This window comes from Pagrus pagrus (genome assembly GCF_965226575.1).
Source record: "Pagrus pagrus genome assembly, chromosome: 13".
NCBI lineage: Eukaryota > Metazoa > Chordata > Actinopteri > Spariformes > Sparidae > Pagrus > Pagrus pagrus.
The window spans coordinates 23,054,576-23,078,235 of record NC_140197.1 but is presented as its reverse complement, the minus strand read 5'-3'; the positions used below and the strand labels follow the sequence as shown (position 1 = coordinate 23,078,235).

The window sequence follows — 23,660 nt, the reverse complement described above, 5'->3', positions numbered from 1 at the left end:
ATATTTAGATGAAGATTTTAATTGGCTGGTTAGTCAGGCGTGATGGTGAATCACGGATGAATCTCAGCGGATTGCTCTGTGAAGTGAGAGATGTCTTTGGAGGTCTGTCATTAGCAGACAAGACCGGCCTGAAATAGAGCCGAGGATGGACTGCACTCATTAAACTTGATAAGTATGTCTGACTTGTGTGTGTGCGCGTCGCCAGGAAGACACAGAACTGCTGCTCGATATCGAAGACAGACAGCGGGAGAGAAGAAAGTGCAAACATGGGAAAAGTAAACAACTCTGATTGACTTTAAGGGGCTGTGTTTGTCGAATAGCGCCACTGAACTGAAATCAGCAGATGTGTAATAGATAGCACATCTGTCTGACTTGAGAAATACACTTATTCACCTCCACCTCTTTCTGTTAGCTCACAGTAGCTTAGCACATAGAGTGAAAACCAGGGGAAACAGCCAGCTGTGCCCAAAGGTGACAAATCCACCTACCTGCTCTGCTAAAGCTGACTAATTAACACATTACATCTGCAAAAACCGACAATTTTACAGGCCGTTATGTGCCAGATTTTTTCTCGATACTTGGTTTTTGTTCAAGGTTCAAGGTGATTTATTTGTCATTATACGGCACAGGTTTGCAAAATGATAGGATAGTTTGTAAACACCTTCGTGCTTCATAGATATATATATATACTGTACATAAACACGTTTTTTGGATTTGCATCAGGGTGAATGTAAACAGTAGCAACAATATGTTCGGCATCTGCATATTAAAAGTGGAAGTCTGAGGCGAAAGGCTCAATCTAAGGTAACAAAAGCTCAATGAGTCTAAGTTCAGGTGGTTATACACTCATGAAAACATAATTCTGAATAGAAAAATCAATTCTTGCCAGTAGTTACCCTTAAACCCGACACACTGGGCCTTTAATTAGTGAGCTTTAGTGATGTTTGTAGCCAGAGGTCGTTGCCGTTCGACAGAGCCAGGTTGGCTGTTTCCCCTCTGCTTCCAGTGTATTTAACTGACAGTGGTGTCAATCATCTCAGATCTCATGAAAGTGAGAAAGGATATTTTGCCAAATCACCAAAGAAACACCTGCCAGACTTCCTGCCTCCCCCCGTAACCAACGACACCCGCATCACCTACATAATCCTGACACACCTTATCCCCCCCTCGCTCCCCTCACAGCTTCACTCCTTCTTTCCTGCCTATCAACTACTTTCCTCCTCATCTACACTTCAAACTTTTGTTGCTCCTCGTCACACTGAATTCATTCTCTCCTTCGTGTTATTACACCTCACATCTGTGCCTTGCTCCATAATAATCTGATGTGTTCTTTTTTAAACTCTTATCAATGTTATTTCCAGTTTAAATCATACTGTGCCACCTTTTCTGATCTCTGTGTATGCCATCTTTTGCAATTTCCTCCATGCCTCTTTATCATATTCTGTCTTCTATTTACTCTTCCCCCTTTTTGCTTTTGCTCTTCTTCCTCTTCTTTTACTTCGCCTTGTCTGGCTCTTTCTCTTGTCTTCTCTTCTCGCCGCCCGCCCCCCCCCTTCATCAGCTCACGTGGACTTGTCCACTGCGTCCTTTGACGTTGACCCCCTCGACCTGGATGCTGAGGAGCCCCCTGAGTTCCAGGGTGACCCTCGCTCCCCCAAGGGCATGTCAGGCAGCGTCACGTCCCCTCAGGCCAACACCCACCGACTGCCCTTCTTTAAGAAGGTAACATTAGGGGCCCAGGACACCTCGCTCACCTCCTCCCTCCCTCCCTCCTGCATTTGTCCCCTACTCCTCCGAGAGGTCTAATGTCTTCCTCCCTCCTCCGTCTCTCACTAACTGAACCGTCCCCGCTGTTCCTGAATCTAACACCGTTTGGCCCCTCAGGCTCCAGTCCTGATGGTTACGCAGAGATATGTTTGGACGTTTGTTTCTGTGCTTGCCAGCTGGGAGAGGCGTTGAACTAACTCTGAAATGGCTGCTGCCGCTTTTTAATCTCTTCTATATTTCATATGAAGTAAACTCTGATTTAATCAATGAGCAGCTCCTCTCCCAATCCCCGTCTAATCCTAACCTGTCAATAACTAAATGTGCTCTTGTGTTTTTGTGCTTTTTTTTTGTCTCTTCTTGCTTGTGTGTGGAATGATACTGTAGGTGGTCCGGCTAAACAGAAACAGAAGTCGGTGAGTGTGTTTCGTTCTCAACACTAACCTCTAACATTTTCACTTCTCGTCCTGTGTTGTCTGACATTTACCCTCCTCTGGTGGTAAGAAATCAGCATTTTCATACTTCTGAAAGCAAAAATATCCACCGGATCATTTGCAAACCGCGGTGTCATTTCCCCAGCGCTTGCATCACGGCTGTCAGGCTGCAGATGCAGGTGCAGATTGATCCCAGACCCTGTTAGTCAGAGTAACACATCCTGACATGCTTTCATTTCCATTTATGACGGATGGTTTGAGTGGCGGTAGCCCACGATCAGCTGTTTTTATGCTTTTCAGCACAATTTGAATCACGCATCAAGGCTGCAGAAGCAAGACATGTCATGTCAGGAGAAGTGAGAGATATGGACAAGTATCAAAGCCATATGTTATCTTTTAGAAGTTTTTAAAATTACATGCCAACCTACACTTGAGACAAATTCAAATCACATTTTTCAGTATTTTCCAATAAGCCCTTACATTTTTTGGACTTTTAAAGCTAATTCAGGTATTAATAACCTTTCATTTAATGTAAACAGGACAAATAAGAGGAAAGTCTAGAGGAGCCGCACGATTGAATTATTTTATGCCCATTCAAGTTAGCCGCGTGCTAAACTAGATGTTAGCCGTCCCCACAACACGGAAGATCTGGGAAGTCGAGCTTTTTCTGGCTTCATGCGCTACTGAGCAGCTTTCATAGGAATGATGCTATATCCAGATTTCCATTGTTTGATCCGTGGTTGATACTCACTACTCACACAAATATTATTGCTTAGCTCACATGGCTAACGCTTCCAAAGCCTTGAAATGCCACCGGTGCATCAGATATTATGATTAGTCATCACCCATTATCATTTCTGTAGTAGCCGCAGTGACCTCCTCTGGAAACTCGTCGATAATGTTAAGTATCTCTGACAACTCTGAGACACAATATCTAAATATTAGTAGACTACTGTAGAAGAATCTTATTGTATAGAGGGGAAATAACCCATAATATTGAACTATCATCCAGATCTATATTATGAACACAGTCCTCCCGGTTACTCACCACACGAAATTGTACTCTGCGCTCATGTTATTCAAAACCAATGAGCACTATAGTTATGCTCAGTGCTCCCGCTCTGCCCTTTTAGAGACAAGAGCCATTTGGAAACTTTTAAAATATGTATTTTTAGCTTCGCTGAATACAAATGAGGTGAAATGAGCTTCCGTTGCTCTGCTTTATGTAATGTAATGTAGTGGAGCAGGGCACTCCAGCACTATCTGCTGCCTGAAGAGCAGCACGGCACACACAGAGGAGGAGGCATGCTCAGAATACAAATCTGAAAAAGGAAAAAAAAAAAAAGTCCAATTCCACTGTTGTTGGAGTATATAGGACGTGCGAGTGTTTTCACCCCATTCTCACTGAGAAAAAGGCTGTTTCTATAGATAACAAATGCTTCTGGCGTCCTCATGGATGAATCATTCATGATTCATAATGTACAAACAAGCTTAGAGTTCATGCGCCGCAATATGGATCGTGCTCGTGTGTGGGTGTGCTATGTAAGTCACTGTGTTGGTCATAGGGTTTAAGTGTAAAAGGCTTGAGGAAGCCACAGACTACAGTATGTAGGCCTATAGGGAGCTTTATGTAAAGGGACAGAAAAGTATCCTTATGTAATTTAATGTATGTATGTGTTTATAAACAATAGGAAAATAAATAAAATAATGGAAAAATGCAGGGGAGAAACTGTTTCTAAATATACCAAACGCTCACAATTGTTTTACTATATTTAACATAAATAGCCCTATTCACACTGACCTAGTAGCGTCTGGGCACCTCTAGTAATCTGAGATAATTCCTGAGGTTGTCCATGATCATAAACATGTGTGAATCTGCCATGTCTGTAATGTCCTGCCATGTTTCGCCAAATACTGAGGTCATGCAATATATTAGTCCCATGCAAATCAGCACATATTTCTTTTTAAACATCTGTTTTTCTGTTGTCAGACAACTGAATAAGTAAGAGATTTAATTGCAGCTCAAAATATGTTGAGCAGCAGTCGACAGCTGTGCTGTGAGATCCGCTATATTGACATTTAAGTGCGATGTTTAAGTACAGTCACAAAGCATCTGTCACTCGATCTAAATGAGCTGCAAATGTGTATTTATGCTTGTAACACATGCAGAAAGTGGGCACATCAACTCTAAGCTGTACTATTAACGCGGCTGTTGAAGAACCGATGCAGAGCTTATGAAACACCGATGTTACGTTGATACCTTGACATCATATCCAGGGATAATTTCAATACATTTGAGTAAAATTCAGACAGAAACAGTGACGTAAAGGGGTCATTTCTAAATCACATGAAGTTCCCCTAAGGCTAAAGGTTTAAATGAAGTTGTGACAGATTTATTAAGAAAAATTGTATTTCTTTTTTAGATAGATTTCCAACATAAACGGATAGGTTTGGGATGGAAGAGTTTCTTAAAATAAGTAACAGCTGAAGCACAAATCTAAAAAGTGCATTTCTTCTTGTACTGCAACAATTGTTGGCAGCAAAAACTCGACAGTTCGCACCAAGTGCTGATGCTCAACAAAAAGAGAGGAGTGTGAAGTGTGACGTCTGTGTAAGGGCAGCAGTGTAATCACGAGAGCTCTCCTGACACCCCGGCGTCTGGTTTAATTATGGACACTTTAATTATGTGAGACGGCAGACTAAGAAATAGAAGCGGCTGCTTTCACTGAGAAATTGATCCCTGCCTCCGAAACATTCTTAGGCGGTCAATAAAACGAATGGAGTCCGCCGTCTGAAACCCACCATCCATCAATCTGACCACTCACAGAGGGGAGAAAGGGCATCTGTGTTGAATTGATATTGATTTATATGTAACTGTACGTCTGTTGTGAGATTTGTGGAACTGATGGGAACTTTCCCCGGCTCAGATGGAGCATGTCCCGCCCTATGACGTGGTCCCCTCCATGAGACCCATCATCCTAGTCGGGCCGTCACTCAAAGGATACGAGGTGAGGAGAAGAAATGAGCTTGTTTGACATTTCGCTTCCCCAGTATCCCGTCTCACGCCAGATGTTTTGCCTTTAGGTGACAGACATGATGCAGAAAGCGCTCTTTGACTTCCTGAAACACAAGTTTGAGGGCAGGTAAGAATGAGAGCATCTGTTACCCACAGTGGGCTCTGCTTTAAGTGGTTTCTGTTTACTAACTACTTCGCTGTTTCAGGATATCCATCACACGGGTGACAGCGGACATCTCTCTGGCCAAACGCTCAGTCCTTAACAACCCAAGCAAACACACCATCATTGAACGCTCCAGTACCCGCTCCAGCCTGGGTAAGACGGCGTAGAGACGCTTCAGATCCGCACACACCACAACCACAAACACCACACTGAAAAACTACTTTGCTTCCAAATCAAAAAAGAAATCATTGAAAATACACATTTAGGTATTTATTTTAGTTCATATATTTAATGTAATGACCTAATTTGCATATTTAAAGGGCCATCCACACCAAGAATGATAATTATAGTTATCGTTACTGGTGTGGATGGCTCTTAAAACAAAATATCAGAAAACCAAAAAAAAAATACATCTTAGTTTATTATAGTCTTAATGTAAGTAATCAAGTTGTCATGGTGATATCTATTATATATTTCAATACATATCTTTTATCTCAAATTAGTATTGTTGTCATACTCTGAGTCAGATATAGCTCAAACAGGTTGAAAAGTTGAATTTGACAGCATTTTCTGATTTATGGAGTGATGAAAAAAAAGACATATTCAAAATTCCCTCAATGAAAAACAAGCCGGCTTTATCCAATCCAAACATTTGTGTTCATCACATCATGTTGGTAAACATCCATCTGAAATACCTTTCACTATCTGTGTTTCATATCTCTGAATGTGTTTTTGTTATTTAGACAAATAGATGTAACAGATAGATAGAAAGATAGATAGATAGATAGATAGATAGATAGATAGATAGATAGATAGATAGACTATTTTCAACTAGTGAGTATTCACGGCAGCAGGATGTTCTACGTGGGATCGGCTGAAAATATACTCAAGTGTTTCACTGTAACAAAGGAACATTTTGTGACTCACCGATGTGTTGTTTTATAGTTTCTGGAAAACAACGGAGCACGATGGCACTGAGGATATATTTGGCTCTTCAGAATATCACCACATCTTTTTCTTAATGTCCTTTTAGAAACTTATTTACACATTTAAAATTGCTGGTAAACATTTAAATCAAAGGAACAAGACTAAAAGGGCCGAAAGGTCACGTCAGTGCTGTTGTACATCATCCAAAGACCTGAAAGTATCAAGTTTTATTTCCTAGTATTTATTTTACCTGCTCTGACTGCCTGAGTCTGATCCTGGCCTCCTCTCTCCTTCTTCATCCTGTCTTTTCTGCCCTTCACCCGTCCATCCTCTCCCTCGCCCCACCTGCTCTCCTCTCCCTCTTTTGATTCAGACGTACTGGGTACGTATGCTTCTCCTTGCAACCGAACAATGAAGCCTCTCTCCTTCCTCCCCTCCCCTTTTTTCTTCTCACTTGATTCATCATCTGCTCATACATCGTTTGTCTGCCTGTCTGCTTGCCTGTCAGTTTCTCTGTTCCTCATACTTCTGTGTGACAGCCTGTAGTCTCGAACAAAAAGACAAGAATCACTAAACTAAAGCGGGATGAGAGATCCGTGGGAGGGCAGCAGGGCGGCTGGTACCTGCACCAGACGAGGGAAGCCGATACTTTCCATTTTGTGACCTGTGTATACTGCTTTCCATATACTATACATGTGTGCAGTCATATCCAAGAATGTGCTCTATAGAAGTCGGACTTCGTCTCATAAACTCTGTCAACTCTGTGTAGTCGTGGCTGGAGAGCAAGTTTCTCGCTGGAGTCAAATCCAAATTTGCAAAAGTCTTTTTGGAGGTTAATAGAAACCATTCCTGTTATTTCTTTATATGAGTTAAAGTTCACGTTTCTTATCACTCGGCGGAGGCTCTGTTTTCTGCCTCCAGCTTTAAGGCTGGAGGCTGCTAAACCGCGTGCAGGGCCCGTCTCTCCGCAGATTGCATTGCCCCCGTTATCTCTCTCTGCCACTGGGATGGCAGCACGCACAGCTCGGAGGCGCTGAGGTTTGACCAGACAGGCGAGGAACATTCTGGTCTCACCGTTTTAATCTCTCTCCTAACACGTCAACAGGCTGATAAAGGGAAAAAAAATGTGGGGAACTGTACTCATAATGCTAAATAACAAGACTTGTAGGCTGTTGTTGAGGAACAATGAAAACAAAACACCCAAGCAGTCCACGGAGTTGAGTAATTCACCTGATAGATTAAAACACCGCTGTTCCTATTAGCGCTAACAGAAACTAATGTTCCACTTTATTTGTTTGATGAAGGTGTTGTTTTGGTTTTTGTGTTCTGTTTTGGTGAGAAATTGTGCCCTTATTATTAGTTAACACAAGTGCCACAGGCATCTCATTCTTAAGTGCCTCCTACCTCCGCAAAATAAAAAAAAGATCAGGAGAAAAAAAGGAAAATTCTGAATGTTGGGAGGCTGCGACAGAATGAGGATGCAGCACTGCTCCATTTAGCGGCGCTTAAATGGAACTTTAACTGTGATCAGTCGAATTCATACGCTTGGACCTGTTTTTTCTAAAACTTTGACATGCATGATTAAGTACTAACGCTGGTTATGTACTTGCGCACAAAGTAAAGGAAGCATAGTTCATATACAGATGTAATTTACATCATCGCTTTGCTGTCTCGCTGTATTTACGTGTCTTATCTTTGTGGGCCTTCAGCGGAGGTGCAGAGTGAGATCGAGCGCATCTTTGAGCTGGCCCGCACCCTCCAGCTGGTCGCGCTGGATGCAGACACCATCAACCACCCCTCTCAGCTGGCGAAGACCTCCCTGGCTCCCATCATTGTCTATATCAAAATAGCCTCACCTAAGGTATGTCAGATGACAGATGACCTGAGAGTTGTAACATTTTTTAATGATGTGCTAAGGCTATGTTCAGACTGCAGGCATATCAAGACAAACTGTCAGCACTATTATTTGTTATATAAGTATTACTTGCACGATCTGGTTTTTGTGTCCAAACATCACCAGCCTATCGACACTGGTTGCTTTGGTAACGATGTAGGCGTCGGTAACTACAGCGCTTTACCAACGCCGAAGCATGAGAAATGTCGAGCCGTCGTCTCCGAACAACTTATTTCAGCAAACCTGTCCATGAACTGTTGTTTGCTGTGTTTTCGTCATCGTTGCGTGTTCAGTTGCGAGTGAGACACGACGCATCTGTTCAAATACGATTTGAATCGAACTTCAAATGATCTCCAAATGTGGTTTGGATCACAATTTGCAAAAATCACTTTTCATGTGTTTTTTTTTGCTCTTCAGACTTCCTAAAAATCAATCTAGATTCAATCAGGGTACGCCAAATGTCAGATTTGGCCTGGCAGTCTGAACAAGGTTTTATTGTCTATCTATATAGAAGTTTCAGTTGTTAGTGGCAGGGTCCGCCATTCCTTCCCTGGAATCAAATTGTTTATTTACAGGACGCTTCCCTACAGCATTAACTTGGTCGCATCGTCAACAGATACACAGGCTGCCATTCTATTATATTTAATAAAAAGTAGCTCAAGAAGTTGTTGTTGCTGCCTCCAGACTTCTGGGACCTGTAATATCAGACTACACTTGCAGATGTGTCGCCAAATCAACAAGGACTTAAATGTTGAATATTATAACTTTACAGGTGCCCTGTGGAGTTTTCTAAACAAACAAAAGAACGCAAATGTTGTAAACAAAAGCGAAATCTGCAACAAGAGACAGCGTATACAACCGTTGCTCCCTAGCGCTACGAGTGGTCAAAAGCTCCACTGCGCACCTTTAAATTTGTCCAAATTATTTTGTTGAATGAGAACATTTATTGGAGAAAAAAATAAAAAATTAATGAGAAAAAAACGGGCAAGCACAGCCAAATGAATAATTGATGTCTCAGTAAATGATTCATCTGTTGTCTCCCTGCAGGTCCTCCAGAGGCTCATCAAATCCAGAGGGAAGTCCCAGGCTAAACACCTAAATGTGCAGATGGTGGCAGCAGACAAGTTGGCCCAGTGCCCACCTGTGAGTTTCTCTTCAAACAAGACAAAAAAAATCCATTAGTTTAGTCACAGAAAAACCAACAAACAGTCATTTTATCATGTGCAGGAATTATTCGACATCATCCTGGACGAGAACCAGCTGGAGGACGCCTGCGAGCACCTGGCCGACTACCTGGAGGCGTACTGGAAGGCGACGCACCCCCCGAGCAGCAATCCTCCCAACCCTCTGCTCAACCGCACCATGGCCACGGCAGCCCTGGCCGCCTCCCCTGAGCCTGTCTCCAACCTGCAGGTACAGGTGCTCACCTCCCTGCGCAGAAATATGGATCTGTGGCCTGACATGGACGGTGCTGTAGCGAATGAGGGGAAAGAGGAAGAACATGCTCTCTGAAGTCCAGCGGAGGGAGGGGGGGAGGGGACAACTCTGGCAACTCGACCTCAACCCTGCAGCGTGCTCTCTTTACCCTGAAGGAAAAGTGCATTAAAATCATGTTCATGCTGTATATAGAAACACAACACAGATGCACGTTCACACACACACACACACACACACACCTATGCAGGGAATCTACATATAAGTGAGCTAATCAGGAGCCAACTCAGCTAGTTTAACAACACCCACGAGAAAATTTAGCCTGCATCTGGGCCGGTCAGTGTTTACTTCCCTGCACTGCTTAAACTGTGAGAGCAACTCAAACCACACTGGACTAAAGGAATTACCCATAAGGCACTTCTGCCCTTGTGGCCCCCTCCTCCATTTCGCTGTAACCAAGAGTAAAATGATATCTGGTGACCCCACCCTCACCTCTTTGGCTCCGTGGCCTCCTTTCTCCTGCACTTTTTTTCTTCTCTGGGAGGTTGAATCCAGTTTGCTGTCCTCCTCCGTGTTGCCATGGCACCGCCCCTGAAAACAGCAAGTCATGTCCGCCTCTTCAAACAGAGACGCTTCGTTTGGTGGAGGCTGCTGCTAACACTCTGTCCAGTTTTAATCTTTTTATAACAGCAAAGTGCTAATCAGCTAAGTTAGTACTGGCTGCACATCGATGATGATGATGATGAGTTGCACAATGTCTTTAACTGTACGGCACCTGAGCGACAGCATTGCACCAAATGGCTGGAAACGTGTGTTTTTTTATTTATCTCCTCCTAACATTTTTATTCAGGCAAGAAAAAATAAATCCAAGAAGAACAAAAGAGCCAACTGCACTTCAAATCTGTTCTTAATTTATGTAAAATCATGTCTCTTCAGTTAGATTTAAAGGTGATATTGCTGCTTTTTTTTCTGCCATGAGGTCAATCTGCCAGAAGGTGGCACTGTTGTAATGGTAGATTTTCAGTCTGCTTGTTAAAAAAAAGCTGCTTGAGTGTGTTTGCAGGTAGGTATCATGATTTTTAGAAGAAATCAATCAGTAGAAATAGATTGTTTGATTAATCGAGTGATGAATGTATTTGTTTGTGCATGTCAGCTGTGAACACTAATGCTTTCAAAGTCTTTAAGCTGAAACATGTCATACTGTGGGTTTTTTGACGTCCTGTCTTGTTTGTCCTGCCTCATGCTAACCCTGCTGACTAACAACTGACCGTCTGGTTGTTTTGCTGTTTGTGTCTCTGCATGGTCGCTGTGTGGCATGGCTGTGGCTGGCTGCAGGGGCCGTACCTGGTGCACGGCGAGCAGAAGCGAGAAGGGCCTCTGACAGAGTGCGGTGGCAGTGGCACCCTGCATGACTATCAGACAGACCTGGGAGGGAAACCTCAGCAGCAGCAGCAGCAGCAAACGTACATGCGCTCCTCTCGGGGCCAGCTACGGGGAAGCAGCGGGCGGGGCCTGTCACGGCAAGATACCTTCGACTCGGAGACCCAGGGCAGCCGGGACTCCGCCTACACCGAGGCAGGCGACTCCTGCATGGACATTGAGACTGACCCCTATGAAGAGCCCGAGCCCTACCGAGGGGGTGGCGGCAGCCGCCTCCACCTGGCGCAGCATCACGGCAGACAGGCCTCCTGGGAGGACGAAGGTGCCGAGCCGGACCAGGAGAACCTGAACCACCCCCCGATGCCGAGCCAGACGCAGACGCATGGACGTGCCAAGCTGAGGGAGCGTTACTGCCAGGACCCTGTGGACACGGGGGCCAACATGAGCCGCAACAAGAACCAGGACGACTGGGGGAGGGACGTCTACATCCGTTGAACATCACACCACAGAGGCAAGGAAGGGACTGGACGGACTGAGGACAGAGGGAGAAAAGGGCAGGGAGGGGGGAAAGGTTCTGGTTCGGGTCAGAAGGAACTGAAGTGTGTGGGTCTGGGGCCATGCCAGTCAGGCTGACAAAAGAATCTGTTTACATCCCAGTACAATGTAAAGAAACACATCGACTGCCAGATGCCATTCTCATCAACTTCTTCTTGCAATTTATTTATGTTTAGAAAAAAATACTATTGGTCTGTTTTTTCGTTTCCTATGTTAATACTGCATGAATATCACGGATTTCTAAACTGACAGCACGAGGACAGTAATTGTTATGATTGTGAATCTTATGATTGTGATCTGTATGACTCAACCTCCCCTCTGGTAGAGCTGTTGTCTGTCATGTCTGTCCTCTGCAGTCTTAAACAGGGTCTAATGTCATTGTCCCCATGTGCAGTGTCAGGGTTTCTCCTACCTTAATCTCACCCACTGCTTTCACTTTCTAGATGTCATGCTGAGATCCAGAAGTTACGAGTCTCTCACCTCCACTTTCTTATCACCTAGACCTTAAAAAAGCTGGTGGAGAAGTTGCCATATTTTAACACGACAGTTTATCGATGTTGCCACACTCATGTCACAACAAAGAGTACACTCCAAAGACGTTTACTTCCTCCCTGATCTGGTTCAGCCACTGTACCCGACCGTACACGTCTGACCCAGTCCTCCCGTTTTCTGTTTTTCCTCGTCCTCGTGGGTGCTGAGGGCGCCCGCTGTATTCATCTGTTCTCTGGTGCAGATTCAAAGCAGCACCACAGTGGTAGTTTTTGTGAATGAAGTGTCCTGCCTTAGTCACTCCCACCTTAAAAACACCCTTATATCAAGAAATCTCCAATCACAAGTGCCGGAATGTCTCGCCAAGCCATGTCCACCACTGCCACGGTGGGATGTCTTAACTCTTGTTACACTCGTTTTCATACCATATCTGTGTGTCTTCGTGTCTCGTGGCTACTCTGCACCGTAGCCCAACGCTGTCGCTGCAGCACACGGCTCATCTCGTTTTCTTTGCACCAGCTTCGTCGTCTGTTTTTCAGGGCTAATGGTTATATAAAAAAAGTACTCGTGTGTGCGTGCGTGTGTGTGTGTGTGTGTGTGTGTGTGTGGTTAATCACTCCACCCACTTCCACTCAAACAGCTAGCTTGTCTGATATTAAATACCACTCTATTCTTACTCTTGATTTCTGACTGAATTAGTGTTGCTTTTTTTCCTGTGGACATTTTGCAATTTTTTTTATTTTGAATCTTCAGTTCTTGTGAGGTAGTGAGAGGAGTTTCAAGTGGGGTGGGGCGGGGGAGGGGGGGTAGGATCAGCTTTGGTCTTTACTCAGTTAATCTATAACGGAGAATCCATGAATGTCTTCGGTGGGCTGCTTCGGCCCGCCCCGTCTTCAGTTGAATAAATAAATATTAAATAATGATCAGTAAATAATGTTATTGTTGCGTTATCGCAATTGTTAAAAATATGAAATAACATGTATCATTGGTGCCTGATTGTAGCTACATTTTGCTTTTTCTGCCTTTCATTTTTAATCTGTGGATAAATTCGTATTTTAATTAAAAATTTAATCAGAAAAATTACCATTGTGTCATTTAATTGTTAAGACGAGATGGGATTATCACAGACAGATCTCAAATGGGCAGAACCTGTATGTGTATGTGTACACATTAATGTTCATTAGTGGTGTTGTAAAATGCTAAACGGACTGCAGTTATATAGCACTTTCGTCGTGTTTTTAACCACTCAAAGCGCTTTACAACACAGGCACGGGATGATATGAACATTTCAAGCTGGAATTATCTTCTCCAACATAATTGTGATTCACAAGATTATCCCGATAATCATCAAAATATTCTTAAAACTCTCAAAATTGCACTAAAACAAACTGGAATTTTGTCAGGAAACAAATATGTTTATTGCATCACAGATAGGACACGACACAAGAATCTTAAAGTTGCAATATGTAAGAAACAGCCACCTGTTGAATTCATACTCTAAATAGGGGGCAGCATATCACCAGGGTAACCGCTAACTGCTGCTAACTGTAGCTGCTAACTGTATCTGCTGTCAGCTGGTAAGTGCAGTTACCTGTGCAGCTATGGGGCTCGTATTCACTGACTCTGCCTGGACTCGGGGCACCGGGGCAGTGTTGATGTTGTTTACTATCAGAATATCATCTCCTGAGGTACAAACTGGCAAGGGCCTACCTAGTAACGACAAAAGATATCGACATAATGTCAAAACTGTTATTTCTTCACATTCTATTGATAGTTTTAGTTATTTTTTGAACATATTGCCCCTTTAAATAAGTCAATCATAAGGTCTTCCTGCAGAAATTAGATAAATGGTGGTAACCTCATCCCCCTGTCATTCTTAAGCTGAGACGTTGTTTTTTTTATCATGATGCACTATATCATCAGAAGCAATAACCGTTCATACCAGCTCAGTCACCAAGATATAATGTTAGTAGTTAATGTTTCTGCAAACCACAGATACGTCCAAGGTTGACATGTACCAAACAAGGCAAAACACGTTTACATTATACACTTAATACTTCTTAAAACACATATAAAGCTGCTTTTAACACCTGATTTAGATGATTTTTAGGTTTGTTTAATTAATCCAGATTTGACTTATTTTATTTCCCTGTGTTACACTGTCTGCTGTTCATATTCAGATTTTCGATAACCACCACAATTACTTGCTTTTTTTGTGACTCTTTGTTGTGATGTTGCATTTAAAGCACTTTGTAACTGTTGTTAACGGTGCCATATGAATAAAGTTATTGTTATTATTAGCCATCTTTCCCATCAGGAAGTGGAGGGATGGAGGTGGCGTTATTATGTAACCAACACGGCTGCCAAATGGCCGTCACACCACTGGCACATGGGAACATTTCCAGCCATTTTTTGTGGTGTCAAAACCGACTATTTTTCACTGGAAGTCTGGTCGTCTCCATCTGTGATCGTGCCGACCAAAACAGGTATTTTAAGCCGAGCCATGATGTTTTCCTAAACCTAACCAGAGAGCTTTTACAAGAGAGAAATAGAAAATTGAAAAACATTATCTGTGGTTGTGCAGAAACATACTTGGCTTACATTTATTCTGGCGTTCATACACACAATCGAACACTGATGGAAGAGCCACCGGGAGCAATTTGGGGTTCAGTATCTCGCCCGAGGACACTTCGACTTGTAGATCGAACCACTGAACCTCAGTTTAGTGGATGACCTGCTCTACGTCCTGAGGCACAGATCACACCTACGAATAATATGATATTTTTAGGCTATATCCCGATACACAATATAGATATCTTGAAATTGTAGGACTAAGCGACAATATTTTTTTTTTTACCAAACGCCTCAATATGTTGGGATGACTGCTGATACTTTCACAAAATATTAACTCTTGAGATTTTTTATAAATGATAATCAGTAAGGTGGATATAATGACTGAGTGGGTAAAGAACAGAACAGTCTGATCAGTTCAGAAATTCACATCACTTTGCTGTAATGCAGCCTTTAAAACCAGGAAAGGACAACACCTGCGCCTTATGACGACATACAGTCTTATATCATGATAATTATAGTTCAGGGGGAACAATAAAATATCCTTCCTGAGCAGCTACATTCACATCATTATTTTGAGCAGGGTACAACGAGAGATGAATGTGTGATGATGTGTCTAATATAACACCTATTGTCACCCTGTCTGATGAACCAGTCCAGTCAAGGTGCTTTGATGGGTGTAAACCTTCACTACATATATTAGTACACCACAAAATGGACAAGAAACGTCATCACTTAATTGTTTCCTCATTTGCAATTGCAAGAACTATGTACTGAAACAGATTGTACCTTGTGACTGCAATCGCACCTGCCAAATTTTTCAGTTATATTGCAGTTTTGTCTCCAGGATGTGGTTTTGATCTCTCACATCCAGAGTTCTCATCACCTCTTCATCTCGCTGTCAAGCCGTGGAGGAAATGTCACAAAGAGAGGAAGAAGGAGGTGTGGTTTCCATCTGAAACTCAGACGCAAGCCTTTGCATAAGTGTGGTGATTAACAGGGTGTGATGTCAAGAGCCCCGTGTGCCGAGATGAGAGAACTGTAATATCAATATCAAAGAGCTGAGTTTGTGGAGCCAATTACAGCTGACAGCTCAGAGGTTGTTTATGAATTAGTACCACAGTGTAAATTGACTTTGTCACAAGTCGTCACGCAGAAGGAGCCCTTTCACAGTGTTGTCTTACATTTATATTACATTATTGGATTATTATTATGGCAAAATTACTATTATAGCTCATCAAGATGGAGCTAATATTATCTATTTTATATACTGTTGGACACTTTTTCATTAAAAAAACATTATAATTTAAATACTGATTATATTTTTTATCAACAAAATCCTGAATCTATAAATATAGGCAGTAGCTGTGAGTGTTAATAAATGTAGTATCAAACTTGTATCCAAGTACATTATGTAGTCATTTACAGGGCAAAACATACAGGGATTTTTTTTTTAACCTGTCAGGACAGCTGAGTCAACAAACCACTGAATATTCACAGGGAATAAATGGAAATGAATAAGAATTACAGGTTCATCTCTCAACTTTTATCATCTTGAATCTCATTGGTTGGAAAGGTAACTTGTCGGTTTACTATGTCAAGTTAATATCATTTTTGTTTCCCCTTGGAAAATACCTAGAAGGACTGCACAGTGGAAACTTCAGTGGTTTCCTTGTTGCCAGTAGTTTTGCTTTCTGCTCTCTGTTCATAACAACACTCCCCTGACACAAACAGAGGAAGGAACATAGTTTTACTTCCCTCTCCATATATGGACTGGACATGCGGGTCATTAGCTGCGTCATCACGTCCACCCCTGTCGTCGGCGTGCCAGAAGCAACGCGTTTGTTGTATGTTGCCTTCAAGAGTTCTTGACTAAACTCCGACTTCTGAGCTGCGAGGGCTCAAGCAGGATTTTGTTGACACTTTCAGGAGTCTGATGTAAAGTGATTACTCAGTGAACCTTATAGTAAACAGTTGAGTTTGTTCTTGTCTGTTTAGACATGATGAATAAGATACATTAAAAGAAATAGGGAAAACTGGACTTTTGGAGATGGGCCTAAAATAGCCTACTAAAACCTAATCTTCATGGTTGGAGCATACAAATAACAGACCATTAATAGCTCAATTAATAAATCAATTAATCAATAAACAGGTTTTAGAACTACATTTGAGAAACATGCCTTTAAGAAAAGTGTTTCTGTCACAAAGAAACAACAGCTTAATTATCATATTTGTCACTTATCATAAATTATTGGTACATTTTGGGGTATTTTGGGAGAATGACCTATCCCCACAAATATGCCCATGGGTGAAACTAGCCCTCACAATGGGAGGCATGGTTGTCCTAAGACACTGGGAGTCGAAAGACAAAATTAGTTTTAAGGAACAGAGAGATGATCTGACTAAGATAGCTTCTTTTACACAGATTGTCCTCAGGGTTAACAATAGTTCAAAGGTCTGGGCTCCTTGTTTGGAAATGATAGGGAGAAGATGATCAAGACATTTTCATTTCATTTCATTTTGTTTGTTGTTTGTATGGTTTATCTTATTTTTCTTCGATCTTTATCACCTACTTGTTTTGTTTCTCTTGATCTGAACACTGGTTGTTTATCTGTGATGGTTGTTCAAATGCAGGAAAAGACAATAAAACAGTTTCATCCTAAATAAATGATTGATATATAGTAGCCTATATATATTGATATATAATGCACAACCTGTACACTTAATCTTTTTGGCTAAATATGAGATATTATTACATATAAGTTGCCAAATGTTTGTAAATGCTGCCCTGATATGTCTTTTGTTGCATTCAGTTTATTTCCGGTTATTTTGATTATGGTCAATAATCCGTAACACAGTTGTTTCTATTATTTTGTCCACCTCATTTATATCAATGAAGGTTGGCAGAAACACATCTCCGTATAATACAATACATTTCAACAACCACACTAAGCTACATCATTAACAATGATCCAGATTTAGACATATCCCACAGCACCTGAACGCACCGTTACTATATGTCTTTGTCCGTGACTCAATCGGCTGAAAAAATACCAAAAGGACTTTCCTCTCAGAGAGTGAAGCACCACCCACTTCTGCTATGCTGAGGCAGAAACTGATATCAGATGAAGGAGCTGAGTTGGTCTGACAGACACTGACTCAAGTTCAGCTCGAGCAGCAGCCTCCACTGGATTTCTACTGTCTCTGTTGTGCTGTCGGCTCACACACTTGTTGATCATGGGGTTTCTTCTGACCAAGATGATGGCTGTGTTCGGTGACAGAGGTAAAAAGAACTGAATCTCACACACTTTCACATTTATGTTACATAATGTTGTTGTTTATCAGCTGCTGTTCAACGCTTATAGGGACATTCACATCCAGGCAAGTGAGAGAGTGTAGTACACTGACTGCTTGCATGTATCTTATTACACATTTACATATGAATGTGCTTTAATACTGACTGTAGGCTTCAGCTCAACCCTGTGTACAGTTTATGTACAGTCAGTAATGTAATGTAACTTAGTACACAGTGTCCAAAGTCATACTTGAGTCATTTTGTGTCAAAATATCACTTTGGTCACCCTTACATATAGTAAAAAAGTGAGTACAAGTCTTAAAGTATCTGACATTAAATGTACTTAAGCAACATAAATGCAAGAAAAAACATGTAGTTACATGTATGTATGTACTACAGTATACAGTACTTGTGTAAATATACTTATATAGCTATACGTACAGTATATCTACTCAAGTACTGTACAGCTTTGAGGTATTTTACTTAAGTATTTCCATTTTCTGCTACTTTATACCTCCAGTCGACCACAGTTTGGAGTCAGATATTGTACTTTTCACTCACTACATTTATTTGACGACATTAGTTGCTAGTTATTTTGCAGATTACATGCTGCATCAGAGCCAAAGGAGCACATTCAGTAATTTATTCATTGTTTTGGCATCAGAAAACTGCTGAAACTGCCAAACTGTTGGCCAGGCCGATCATCAGTCGACCCACAGCATTATAAATATACCTATCATTTACTTTTACTTTTGATACTTCAGTAGATTAAAAGGCGGAAACTTACTTTAAGATACTTTAAGACTTTTCCTCAGGTAATATTTGTACAGCTGAAGGCAGATATTGTCCTTCTACTCCACTACATTAATTTGATACTTTAGCTACTAGTTTCTTTGCAGATTACGTCCTGCGTCAGAGCCAAAGTAGCAAATTTTTAACTGTATTTATTTTATCAGCAATCAAAAATTTAAAAGAAGGTTCCAATCATCAGAAAAATGCTGAAGAATCACTCGACACATAGCGTGTCAACATACGTATGGTCTACTTTTACTTTTACTTTTGATACTTCAGTGCGTTTAATATCAGATCACTTTAAGACTTTAACTTTAAGTAATATTTGAACACAGTATCTCGACCACAACACTGATGAAAACGATACACCTGAAACTGTGGGACTGGTATTACTGCTATGCAGTGATGTGATAACCTCTCAGTAGACAAGAGATGTTATTCTGTTCTGTACATCACAGTCCTGTACCTGTCTTTATCTTATCAGTGTGTACACTCCACTTGTCATGCATAGAGAGAAATTGTGCAATTCCAGATTAACTGAGGACACCTGCATCGTTCAGCTCAAATCTAACTTCCTTTTTGTTACTTTCCTACAGAGCACAAAGTCATTGTTGTGGGTTTGGACAACGCTGGAAAAACAACCGTCCTCTATCAGTTGTAAGTGACTTCCTGGAGCTACAGTAGTGTCTTTAATTATAAGAAATCTGCCTGATGTCGTGTTTTAATTGTTGCTCACTTCCCACACAAACAGTCTGACGAAGGAGGCCGTCCACACCTCGCCAACCATCGGCAGCAACGTTGAGCAGATCACCGTCCGTAACACGCACTTCTTGATTTGGGATATCGGCGGACAGGAGAACCTCCGGGCCAGCTGGTACTCCTACTACTGCAACACAGAGGTACGGCTCATGGCTCTCTCCTCAGACACAGGACATTTGGATGAAACTCCTATCCAAACTGCCTCGTCTGCACTTTTTTAGTTTTGATTAACACCAGAAAATCTTGCTTTCTTCACATGAATCATTTAAAATGCAATATATAAACAACAGTTGGGACTCAAGAGTTAAAACAAAAATAGAAAGCTTTCTAAAGGTTTATAGGCCTCTACACATTAACCCATATTGGCTTCTTATTATCATACCCTGCTGCCTGTAGCTTATTGGTACAGTTACTTATCACTATTACATAATAATTTATAATGTATTACATGTGATATCATTACAACAGTTACTGATAGTGTGGGCTCTGATAATGTGAGCTATGTGCTGATTGGGTCCTAATAACTGATTTTAATGTATGTTGTTGCTCTTTCAGATTGTCATTCTGGTTGTGGACAGCACCGACCGCGAGCGTCTCACTCTAACCAAAGAGGAGCTGCATCGGATGCTCTCACATGAGGTACAAATGAAGAGACGTGTTTTCTTTGTCTTTTTTCTTATGTGAGATCAGATTGCAGCAGGTTTGGTTTAGTCTGAATGCTGCCTTGACGTAAAACCCGTTTGTTCCCTGCCAGTCAGCTATTCACGTTCAGACGTCTGAAACACACCCCTTGCTCTAATTGCGCAATAGAAAATGACCCATGACACAACATGATGAGGAAGTTTCAGCTTAGACTGTGTGACTCAACGTGTTGTCATGTGCCCTGAATGTTTCGCTTAGCTTGCTTGTTCCTTGTTCTTTAAATTGCCTTGGGGACATTTTTAGGGGTTTCCAATGGAAACTTCACAGCTCTGTCAATAACCCCTCTTCGGTTTTTTTAGGACCTACAGAATGCAGCCGTCCTTATTCTGGCCAACAAACAAGATGTGAAGGGTTCACTGACAGCAGCAGAGATCTCCCAGATCCTCACACTCGAGTCCATCACCACACACTCGTGGCATGTTCAAGCCTGCTGCGCCCTGACAGGAGAAGGGTGAGTCTTACTTACACACCTCACACTCTTGCTTTCTGACTACAATTATCATGTGTGAGTCAACCCTTAAAGGAACAGTTCACTCAAAAATCTTAGCTGTGGTGCTGTTTATTCATCGAGATTGTTTCGGTGTGAGTTGTAGAGATGTCTGCCTTCTCTTGAATATAATGTTGCTCAAAGTGCCAAAAAATAAACAAAACAAGAAAAAACATTTAAACACTCAACAGCAGCGTCTCTTTCCAGAAATTATGACCCGGTTAGTCAAGATAATCCACAGACCTTGAGGTGAGCATTTTTGTGTCTGAACTATTTCCTTTCCGTGTCACTTCACAGAAGGAAGCATGCAACTATTTATTGTCAATAGGCTAGCTAAGTAAGCTAACTAAATTAGCTATTGTTGAAGTTCAGCCAAGGAGGAAGTCATTAAAGGTGCAATATGTAAGAATTGGCTACACACAATTCATACTCTAAACAAATAAGGGGCAGCATATCTCCAGGGTAACTGTTAACTAGCTTCCATTAGCCTGTTACCTCAGTTAGTCATGTAGCTAGCAGTATACGCAGACTGTGAGCTCGGTGCAATAGGAGTATTGGCGTTAACACCACTAGCAAAGGAGCTTTGGACCTCCAGAGCTAGCCGGCTAGCATGCTAACTTCATTTATCCCGGCAACATGTGTTGGTGGTAAAGTAAAATTCTTACATATTGCACCTTCAATATTTACATCCTACGCTGTCACAAGCACATGAGTAGATACAGATTAGTAGATGCAAAATTCCTTCTGCACAGTGATACAGAAAGAAAATAGTTCCTACATGTAATTCCTCACAACAAGGTCTGTGGATTGTCTTGAGTAGCTTTGTCAGTGTTTTAAATGTATTTTTCTTTGAGCACCAAGAGACATCAGACCTCTATGACTGATATCTCCAAAACTCAGCAACTCACACTGAAACTATCTAGATGGATAAATAGCACTACAAGTAAGAGTAGAATATGTGTTAATTCTGGGGTGAACTGCCCCTTTAACATGTATGGATCAAATTCCAGACTCTGCTTTAATAACCACCTCTCATCTCTTCTCCCTCTCCAGTCTTCCTGCCAGTCTGGACTGGATGAAGTCACGGGTTGTCGCAAACTAGAGCTCGCTCAAGCGGAACAAACTTCTTCGAACTGAGCCAACCTCGAAGGCACTGCAAAGGTCGCAGTGTCGGGATTATTACCAGTGTTTTGGGCAAAGTCCTGTGAACATGGCGCCTGTTTCGCCACACCTACAGTATGTCTTACCCAGCTGTGTTAAGAGTCTGCAAGGGGCAGCCACCCTCCCGTGTGGCTGAGCCTCAGGGTGGATGAGCAACGGCGACGCCTTGATTGAGATCATTTCAGATTCCAGATGTTGATCAAGGACTGCTTGGTGGTTTGATTATTCTCTAATAATCTGCTTTACGGCACAGATTGGAAGTGCTCTGTGAGGTGCACCATGATTACATAAGATACCCTCCCTGACCAGTGACACCACAAACGTCTAATTGGCTTTCTTTCATGTCACTAGTGTCAAAAACATCGTATGTCATTGAATTGTGAAATGGTTATTAAAGCACCATGCATTCATTAATAACTGGGGCTGAACAAGTTGTTCCAAACATGTTGAATAATAAGGCATTTTTAAAAAAAAAGAATATAATTCAACGCTAAAGCATGTTTTACAGTTAATTGCAATAGGCGCTTTTATTTCTCGTTGACTGTAATAACCATGATCTCATTTCGACCTTTGTTTGGGGATTCTCCCCATCGATTACTTTCGTTCTTCATTTCCCATAATCGCTCCTGCTGCCAAGCACTTTTAGTGCCTCAACTGGTTACACAATCAGCTTTGAATTGCCTAGTATTAAAGTTCTGTCATGCACGACTTTTACGCATAACTGAAAGGACGATATGCACGTACTGTGGCTCCTGTGGCCTCCCTCACTCAGGATACAAGTCTGTGCCTGATGTATAACAGTATATTTAGTTTGTAATTTATTTTAAGCTCTTGAACTCTTACTTACTGTATATTACAGCAATAGGAAAAGGAGATGGCTGCTAATGACTATGAGTCATATTTAAAATGTATATAATGTATTGTGATTTCTTTTGAATAAATATTATTATTGCAAATATGCATTGGGTGTGTTGTCTATGCTGAAACTGTGACTTTATTTGTTCCAACAAGCAAAACACAGAAAGGGGTTGTACCTGCAATATGAGTAATGACAAAAATATGTGAGTATAGTGCCAACACTCTTACTCACAGCAGCTGTGTTCTTTTTAGAATAAGAAATAAGTTTAAAAGAAATAAGTCAAAATTGGCCAGATTTGTTACTTTTGTTATATTTGTCAGAATTTCTGTCCAATTTTCATTTATTTGCTGGCACATTATTTCCAGATAGCAGAGAAATGCAAAGATTTATACTATAGTCTTAAACATTTTCTCAATGGATGGGTGGAGGTGGGGGTATGACCTCAGTATTTCTAAAATCCTGGCTACGGCCCTGACTGTAGTATATTAAATATGTAGTCTAGTGAACATCTCTCAGCCTCTGTCATCTGAATATTGGAGCCTAGATCCAGGTAGAAGTGCTGTCCTGTTTGAAATAAAAAATAACCTCAAAGCGGCAAATATCATGTTTATATGGCTGTTAACATGTCTGCTTCTTTCTCGGGAAGGTATGTTTCATTGAAGGAGAAGCGGAAAATTATTTTAAAAAATAAAAAAAAAACAGGGGGCATCCGGATTTGAACCGGAGACCTCTTGATCTGCAGTCAAATGCTCTACCACTGAGCTATACCCCCTTGCGTTCATTCCGTGCAGTATAACGTCTAGTTATCTACGTACCTTAGTCAGCTACCCTGACGATTGGTTGTACTTCTCATTGTGTATTTGTTTTTAGCCATGTACAATTTATCTTCATCTGACAGCAGGTATTTAACAGGCACGTTACGTTATTCTAGCCACGGAGAGGAGAAATGAGTGTGACGGAAAGAGCCGTTTCTGTAAG

At 41.6% G+C, this 23,660-nt stretch overlaps 3 protein-coding genes across 4 annotated transcripts in view; all 3 read left to right on the top strand.

Moving 5' to 3' along the window:
- cacnb1 (calcium channel, voltage-dependent, beta 1 subunit) overlaps window positions 1–10,515 on the top strand; it is a 32,139-nt gene extending 21,624 nt beyond the window's left edge. The window contains exons 7-13 of one of the 2 annotated variants that reach the window (XM_084371861.1): window positions 2,152–2,180; window positions 5,126–5,206; window positions 5,283–5,341; window positions 5,421–5,530; window positions 8,014–8,165; window positions 9,246–9,341; window positions 9,426–10,515. In XM_084371861.1, the coding sequence (XP_084227987.1) occupies window positions 2,152–2,180; window positions 5,126–5,206; window positions 5,283–5,341; window positions 5,421–5,530; window positions 8,014–8,165; window positions 9,246–9,341; window positions 9,426–9,710 (812 nt within the window). In that variant the 3' untranslated portion in view covers window positions 9,711–10,515. Of the gene's footprint in view, window positions 1–1,561; window positions 1,723–2,151; window positions 2,181–5,125; window positions 5,207–5,282; window positions 5,342–5,420; window positions 5,531–8,013; window positions 8,166–9,245; window positions 9,342–9,425 lie in introns of both variants that reach the window. The other variant, XM_084371860.1, reaches the window with a different exon arrangement.
- Window positions 10,516–10,653: 138 nt separating this feature from the next.
- Window positions 10,654–13,139, top strand: LOC311268299 (voltage-dependent L-type calcium channel subunit beta-1-like). The gene has a single exon (XM_084371870.1). It carries the CDS (start codon window positions 10,932–10,934, stop codon window positions 11,505–11,507), a length of 576 nt encoding a protein of 191 aa, XP_084227996.1. The 5' UTR covers window positions 10,654–10,931; the 3' UTR covers window positions 11,508–13,139.
- Window positions 13,140–17,702: 4,563 nt separating this feature from the next.
- Window positions 17,703–22,771, top strand: arl5c (ADP-ribosylation factor-like 5C). The gene is made up of 6 exons (XM_084371871.1): window positions 17,703–17,910; window positions 19,311–19,371; window positions 19,466–19,613; window positions 20,029–20,112; window positions 20,475–20,626; window positions 21,716–22,771. Exons 1-6 carry the CDS (start codon window positions 17,865–17,867, stop codon window positions 21,762–21,764), a joined length of 540 nt encoding a protein of 179 aa, XP_084227997.1. The 5' UTR covers window positions 17,703–17,864; the 3' UTR covers window positions 21,765–22,771.
- Window positions 22,772–23,660: the final 889 nt, after the last annotated feature.

Coding starts and splice junctions, on each gene's coding strand:
- LOC311268299 (XM_084371870.1), top strand. CDS start 10,932: ATGGTCGCTGTGTGGCATGGCTGTGGCTGGCTGCAGGGGCCGTACCTG.
- arl5c (XM_084371871.1), top strand. CDS start 17,865: ATGGGGTTTCTTCTGACCAAGATGATGGCTGTGTTCGGTGACAGAG. Junction 19,372..19,465: donor ACAACCGTCCTCTATCAGTT/GTAAGTGACTTC, acceptor CCACACAAACAG/TCTGACGAAGGAGGCCGTCC. Junction 20,627..21,715: donor TGCGCCCTGACAGGAGAAGG/GTGAGTCTTACT, acceptor CTCCCTCTCCAG/TCTTCCTGCCAGTCTGGACT.